Source organism: Sycon ciliatum, chromosome 6 (genome assembly GCF_964019385.1).
Source record: "Sycon ciliatum chromosome 6, ocSycCili1.1, whole genome shotgun sequence".
Lineage (NCBI taxonomy): Eukaryota > Metazoa > Porifera > Calcarea > Leucosolenida > Sycettidae > Sycon > Sycon ciliatum.
This window is the reverse complement of record NC_088648.1, coordinates 17,013,571-17,021,570: the sequence shown is the minus strand read 5'-3', so window position 1 is coordinate 17,021,570 and position 8,000 is coordinate 17,013,571. Positions and strand designations below refer to the sequence as shown.

The following is an 8,000-nucleotide window of genomic DNA, read 5'->3' as shown; positions in this document are numbered from 1 at the left end:
GTTGTTTGGGCAAAAAGGTGCGACTTATATTCGGGGAAATACGGTACTTTCATGCCTTATCATCGGGCGAAATACAGGCAAAATCAAATTATTTGAGAGGTTAAGATGCACGTTATTTCCGTCGTGACGCGCAATTTCACGTCAAATTTGGCGTAAAACTCCAAATTTCGACGTGAGCAGCAGGTCACTCGCGTTGATTTTTCGACGTGCGAGCCAACTAACGCGAGCTGAACTTTCGCGTCACGTCAGAAATAACGTGCGTCTTAACCTCCCTATTCAACTGCAACTTACTAGTAGTAGAGTGAGACCTCGCTTAACCGCACACATCCGTTTTCCACAAAAATATCCGGATAGGCGAGGGAACCGGATAAGCGAACACACGTACTGTATGTATGCATGACATATGCTGTAAGTCGGTAACCAACGATTCTCTTCCGGATGGCGAGGGATCCGGATAAAAGAGGACCGGATAAGCGAGGTCTGACTGTAATCGTCGTCGATTCTTTCAACGGTAGTCAACGGTTCCTAAGAGCTCTCCAACTCCGCTGCAGCGCTTTCCCTTCCACTGATTTGCCCTGGTGGTGCCCGATTGGCAAAACATTGGCAGTACTTTTATTTGATAACCCCAATCAATAAAATTAGCTGAACCGACATTTGTGTACTTTATTCATGCAATGTAAAAACGGTGGAGACGATGTGCAATATAACGATGAAAATATGAAGAAATGGTGAAGAGAAAAAATGATGGATTCAAACAAGTTTTCGTACAACACTCATCAGGAATCGTCGTTGTACTAAAGGACACTGAAACAAAAATTGAACTATTATAGAAAATCTAAGTTAGAGAAATAACACTAAGAACAACAGCAGTGAAATTTACAAGTGTGAATTTTAACAATCAAAGCGAATTTTATTGATTGCGGTTATCAAATAATTGTCTCCTCGTCGTGTGTTTACTTTTATTCATTAATTTTGTGCAGTTGGGAACCTGTTCAGAGGCATGGAAGTGTTTACAAGTGGTGCTTAATAGTACATGTACATGCACTTGCAGTGCACTCACTATACATTAGGCGCTTTCGATTACACGTTTACACAATTCTGGAACTGGTTTTTTTAATTCTGGAATGACCAGAATGAGCGGATTCGAGCCTTGTAAACGAACGACTGGAATTCACAACGCATTTTATTCATGTCATGTCACAAACAAAATTGATGAATCGTAAAAAGAGATCACGTACACCCTCGCGCGCACGTGGACCCAGCAATAGCAGCATCGCGCACACGCCGGCCAGGGAGGCTCTTCGCGCACGCTTGAGTCATGACCAGACCGGTAACACACCGACTGTGCAATTCTGGCACCAGAATTAGAGAAATTCCGCCCTCTCTTCAGAATTGACGGATTCGACGGAATTGGATAAAATCAATTCTAACGACGGAATTTGTCACTTTTTGTGTAATCGAACTGTGCATCAACAATAACTACCGTATTTTCCGGGGTATAAGCCGCACTTTTTTTCGCTAAAAATCGGACCAAAATCGCCCCTGCGGCTTATACACCGGATATGCTTGCGCGAATGAATGCATGCTGACGTCATGTGACATGTCATTCGACTCAGCTTCGCGCCTGTGTTGCTATCCCGGCACTTTTACTAGTTTTAGTGCGCGGGCTACACCATACGGTACGCGTATACGGGGACTCTATTTTTCATAATCTGATCTAACATGGTATTTAGCTTCATAACCATAATAAATTTGTAGAAAGGCCATTTGTCAATGAGTGTGAAAAATCTTGGTTTGTGGGTGCGGCTTATACTCCGAATACCAACTTTTAGTCAATATTTTGCCTCAAAAAGGGGGGTGCGGCTTATACCCCGGTGCGGCTTATACCCCGGAAAATACGGTAATTCTAGAATTGACCGAAATGCGTGTAATCGAAAGCGCCCATTGTACTATTGAGAGCCTGTTTGGAGGCATGGAAGTATTTACAAGTGGTCCTCAACACGAGTTAACAGTACACTTCCTTGCAGTGCACTCACTATACATTGTACTGTTGAGAGCCTGTTTGGAGGCATGGAAGTGTTTACAAGTGGTCCTCAACACAAGTTAACAGTACACTTCCTTGCAGTGCACTCACTATACATACACGACTGTTGCGGCACTCGGTGAAATCCCACCCTGGGTGCACATTTGGCGCACTCGTTTTGCACCGTCCTTGATGCCCTGGAAGTGGCACGGATGTGGCAGGACCTACACGTGTACAACTATATTGATGTAATCGGAACTGGTACATGGGCGCCAGTTTTGCACTTTGGGTCGGATTTCACTCAGCGCAAATGCACATTATGTTTTGTACTGGTTCTGGTGACCATATTGCGTGGATATCTCCACCGTCTGATTGTGGAGGCTAACGGTTCATTCTCCCCTGTGTTTGGGTTCCGCTGCTGCTCAGACGTTCAACTACGCTCGCATTTACGGCGCAGGCAAGAAGCATGCCACCTCGCTTTTGCTGCAGTTCAATCACCGCCTCTCCGTTGCGGAGGCCGAGTCTCGCGCCGAGATACTCTACAACGCTACCAAGGGAAAGAAAAGGTCAGAACCCGTCATCCATACGTGTCGCCACTCGGCGAGATGGGGGTAGTGGCCTTGGGATTCTTACTGTAGTGTGCCGCTCATCCGTCCCCATGGTGCGTTACCTCGCAGGCAGGGTCACTTTGAGCGTTCAATGCATTCGACCCTACCGGGGTGGTATTTCCTGTGCGAGTTTAACTCTCTAGTCTTGTTCAGTCCTGTTCTCGTCTTGTTCTCTCTTCGATTGAGCCTTGATTGATATAACTATAAGCCTGGCTTTAGAGATTTATTTTTTATTGCTACCAGGTTCGGCCTCATTTCCTCTGTGCTGCGCTGACGAGTCCACAAAGGACGAAACAGCTCTGTCCGCAGATTGAGTATAACTATAAGTAAGCATCTAGCGACTGAGCTGTGTAGGTGAAGAGTCAGAACCAAGAGTAGCACGTAAAGCGTGAAATTTTCGCGGCATTTTTAGTTCGCGTTTTCAGAATCCAGACAGGTTTGCGAGGTTTTAATTTTGCAATTGCAGAATGGCATTCTTGCTAAACCTGTGGCATTCTTGCTAAACCTTCCATGGATCTCCTTTTCGCGCTGTTTAAATTTCGCGATTTCCACGCGGTCGCGAATTTCGAAGAAATTAGACCATGGCAATAATTTCACGGTTTACAGTAGCACGTAGTACAGAGGGAAGTCCAGTCCAGTCCAGACCGGCGATACCAATCTTTTACTACACTACTGTCAAAGCTGTCTAAGGCGACTGCTCAAGGGACCTCCGAAATGTGGTCGCTGTGTACAAGTACAGGAAACCTGCTTATCCAGGATCATGTGTGTGGAGGTACAGGTAACCTGCTTATCCAGGATCATGTGTGTGGAGGTACAGGTAACCTGCTTATCCAGGATCATGTGTGTGGAGGTACAGGAAACCTGCTTATCCAGGATCATGTGTGTGGAGGTACAGGTAACCTGCTTATCCAGGATCATGTGTGTGGAGGTACAGGTAACCTGCTTATCCAGGATCATGTGTGTGGAGGTACAGGAAACCTGCTTATCCAGGATCATGTGTGTGGAGGTACAGGAAACCTGCTTATCCAGGATCATGTGTGTGGAGGTACAGGAAACCTGCTTATCCAGGATCATGTGTGTGGAAGTACAGGAAACCTGCTTATCCAGGATCATGTGTGTGGAGGTACAGGTAACCTGCTTATCCAGGATCATGTGTGTGGAAGTACAGGTAACCTGCTTATCCAGGATCATGTGTGTGGAGGTACAGGTAACCTGCTTATCCAGGATCATGTGTGTGGAGGTACAGGAAACCTGCTTATCCAGGATCATGTGTGTGGAGGTACAGGTAACCTGCTTATCCAGGATCATGTGTGTGGAGGTACAGGTAACCTGCTTATCCAGGATCATGTGTGTGGAGGTACAGGTAACCTGCTTATCCAGGATCATGTGTGTGGAGGTACAGGTAACCTGCTTATCCAGGATCATGTGTGTGGAGGTACAGGAAACCTGCTTATCCAGGATCATGTGTGTGGAGGTACAGGAAACCTGCTTATCCAGGATCATGTGTGTGGAGGTACAGGAAACCTGCTTATCCAGGATCATGTGTGTGGAAGTACAGGAAACCTGCTTATCCAGGATCATGTGTGTGGAGGTACAGGTAACCTGCTTATCCAGGATCATGTGTGTGGAAGTACAGGTAACCTGCTTATCCAGGATCATGTGTGTGGAGGTACAGGAAACCTGCTTATCCAGGATCATGTGTGTGGAGGTACAGGTAACCTGCTTATCCAGGATCATGTGTGTGGAGGTACAGGTAACCTGCTTATCCAGGATCATGTGTGTGGAGGTACAGGAAACCTGCTTATCCAGGATCATGTGTGTGGAGGTACAGGAAACCTGCTTATCCAGGATCATGTGTGTGGAGGTACAGGAAACCTGCTTATCCAGGATCATGTGTGTGGAGGTACAGGAAACCTGCTTATCCAGGATCATGTGTGTGGAGGTACAGGAAACCTGCTTATCCAGGATCATGTGTGTGGAGGTACAGGAAACCTGCTTATCCAGGATCATGTGTGTGGAAGTACAGGAAACCTGCTTATCCAGGATCATGTGTGTGGAGGTACAGGTAACCTGCTTATCCAGGATCATGTGTGTGGAGGTACAGGTAACCTGCTTATCCAGGATCATGTGTGTGGAGGTACAGGAAACCTGCTTATCCAGGATCATGTGTGTGGAGGTACAGGTAACCTGCTTATCCAGGATCATGTGTGTGGAGGTACAGGAAACCTGCTTATCCAGGATCATGTGTGTGTGGAAGTACCGGCGACATCCTTTGGTCCTTGTTGTAGAGGTCCTCGGGGACAGGTGGTCGCCTTCATAGGTTTTACTGTAATTTCACACCCCCCCCCCCCCTTTTTACTGTGAACTTCAGGAGCTGCATATGCGCCTTGATCCTTGAAGGGTGGTGGCGTTCCTACGGATGCGGAAAACTCATCCATCAGTCGAGTCTCACGCGCACCGTGACATCTGTTTCACTGTGGAGCCTTGCCGAGTAAAACTGTGCACAGTTCGTTTTTTCAACCTTTTTCGAAGCACCGCTGCTCAGTGGTTGATGCAGGGGGCCACACGTGTTCACGCTTGTGCGTGGAGCACGTGTAGCACCGCTGCTCAGTGGTTGATGCAGTGGGGCCACACGTGTTCACGCTTGTGCGTGGAGCACGTGTGGCACCGCTGCTCAGTGGTTGGTGCAGCGGGGCCACACGTGTTCACGCTTGTGTGTGGAGCACGTGTGCACAACGCGGGCTATGCCCCATCAGCCTGTGTAGTCAGGGGGCATGAGTTTCGACGTCTGAGGAAGATGTTGAACTGTCGCTGCTTGGATGACAGCTACAAGATGGCTCAGTGGTTAGAGCGTCGCTGGATTAAAGCAAAGGTCCCTGGTGAGAGTCTGGGGGGGGGGGGGGGGGGGTCATTTTTCCCAAGCGTTTTCTCCCCTTTCAATTCCTCAAACTTATGAAGATTCAAATAATCTACGTGGAGATGAAAGTTTAATAATAGCTATGAAAAGTATGAATGCCGCAGACATCACCACGCAACATGACAATTTGTTCAAGGTTTGGTTTTGTGTGTTTCCAAAATCGATTTTCACGCTCCGATCATGAGTGGAAATACGGAACTTAAGAGATCAAGGGAAAAAAACAAAGGTTAAAAATCCAAAGAAGTGTGACACATGACGGGTAACTTGTGGTAAGTATTACAAAAAGTGAGAACTAAAATAAAGAGTAAGTGTGACAAACGGGCATGAACAGTGCAGAAACAACTCATGAACACGGGGTGCAAACTCACGAAAATAACCTAAGTGCTAAAACATGTTCTTTTTGCTTACACAAATCGGGCTTATGCGTACGAATACAAACAGCTTCAAGGTCCTTCAACTGCTGGACATAACGGGCACGACACAGTACAGACAAGTGGGAATCATCATACACACTCAAACAATCGGGACGAGATAACAAATGCAAGTACACAGCTGACTTCTTACAAATTTCACCCTCATCAGCTCCATCACCTTCCCTGCCACCTGACTCCTCCTCGTCCGTATTATCACCATCACCACCAGCCGTCTCATCGTCATCCGCCTCGTCGTCATCCGCCGCCTCGTCATCACCCGCCTCGTCGTCATCTGTATCCTCGCCGTCATCCGCCTCGTCGTCATCTGTATCCTCGGAAACACACAAAACCAAACCTTGAACAAATTGTCATGTTGCGTGGTGATGTCTGCGGCATTCATACTTTTCATAGCTATTATTATGAAGATTCTTTTCTCTTTTTTTTCTTCTCTGTACAGAGTTAAACTGAGTAATCGCGGTCGAAAGCTGGCAGAGAGCGCTGCGCTGCCGGTGGAGCAAGATGGCTACTTGTCCGTCAAGCATGCCTCCGCCTTGATCCACTACAGCAGCGAGAGCCATGAGGGGAAACACTCGGACGAGGAGGACGACGACAGCGAAGATGATGACGACAACTCCCGTTTTCAGAATCCACAATTGTTCGCAGGCGCCTCGTACAGCGGCGGCTCCGAGTCGCATCTCTTCAATCGCCTCGAGGAAATGATCAAGATGCGTCGTCCAGCCACACCAGCTCTGGGCGTGACTGCTCCCAAGCCAATCCTGCGGGACAACATCCAGAAACAGGTACAGTGCTGTGCTGTATTCAGAAACTCGTCATCTGTGATCCTGCCATGAGACGAATTGATCCTGGGCGGTGGGGGCGTTCCGTCGCATGCCGAAAACTCAGTCTTTAGACGAGTCTGGCGCGAACGGTGAAATTTGTTTATGAGACGAAACCTGTCTGGGGAGACTGATCATCGCCAGCCCCACGCCTTGCTTCAACAGCAACACCTGTGTGGCAAGACCACCTGTCTGGGGAGACCAATGCGGGTATGCATTCTGGGTGTTGCTGGTATTGGTGCTGGTGGTGATGGTGCTGCTGGTAGTGATGGTGCTGCTGGTAGTGATGGTGCTGGTGGTAGTGCTAGTGGTAGTGCTGGTGCTGGTGCTGCTGGTGGTAGTGGTAGTGCTAGTGGTAGTGCTGGTGCTGGTGCTGCTGGTGGTAGTGGTAGTGCTAGTGGTAGTGCTGGTGCTGGTGCTGCTGGTGGTAGTGCTGGTGCTGGTGCTAGTGCTGGTGCTGGTGCTGCTGGTGGTAGTGGTAGTGCTAGTGGTAGTGCTGGTGCTGGTGCTGCTGGTGGTAGTGCTAGTGCTGGTGCTAGTGCTGGTGCTGGTGCTGCTGGTGGTAGTGATGGTGCTGGTGGTAGTGCTGGTGCTGGTGCTGCTGGTGGTAGTGCTGGTGGTAGTGGTAGTGCTGGTGCTGGTGCTGCTGGTGGTAGTGCTAGTGCTGGTGCTAGTGCTGGTGCTGGTGCTGCTGGTGGTAGTGATGGTGCTGGTGGTAGTGCTGGTGCTGGTGCTGCTGGTGGTAGTGCTGGTGGTAGTGGTAGTGCTAGTGGTAGTGCTAGTGCTAGTGCTGGTGCTGGTGCTGGTGGTAGTGGTAGTGCTAGTGGTAGTGCTGGTGCTGGTGGCGGTCATGGTGGTGCTGGTGGCAGTGCTGGTATTGGTGGCGGTGCTGGTGGTGCTGTTGCTAGCACAGGTTTGACTGCCTACTGGGAGAGTGGGCATACTATTGTAGACTACTGGGAGAGTGGGCATACTATTGTAGACTACTGGGAGAGTGGACATACTATTGTAGACTACTGGGAGAGTGGACATACTATTGTAGACTACTGGGAGAGTGTGCATACTATTGTTGTAGTGCACCAGAATGATGTACGCCTACCTTCTCCCCTGGTGACATTCTGGATTTGAAGTAGCATAATGTGCATTTGATGCACGCATGGGTTTGATCGTGCCTGGTTGTGGTGTGTATGTGGAGTGTGGGGG

General features: G+C 48.6%; 1 protein-coding gene across 1 annotated transcript in view; it reads left to right on the top strand.

Annotated features, from left to right (window-relative positions):
* The window catches only part of LOC135820091 (DNA polymerase subunit gamma-1-like), a 14,406-nt gene that overhangs the window by 1,236 nt on the left and 5,170 nt on the right, over window positions 1-8,000 (top strand). Inside the window, exons 2-3 of the mRNA XM_065333399.1 lie at window positions 2,404-2,589; window positions 6,419-6,761. Coding sequence (XP_065189471.1) covers window positions 2,404-2,589; window positions 6,419-6,761 — 529 coding nt within the window. The remainder of the gene's footprint in view (window positions 1-2,403; window positions 2,590-6,418; window positions 6,762-8,000) is intronic.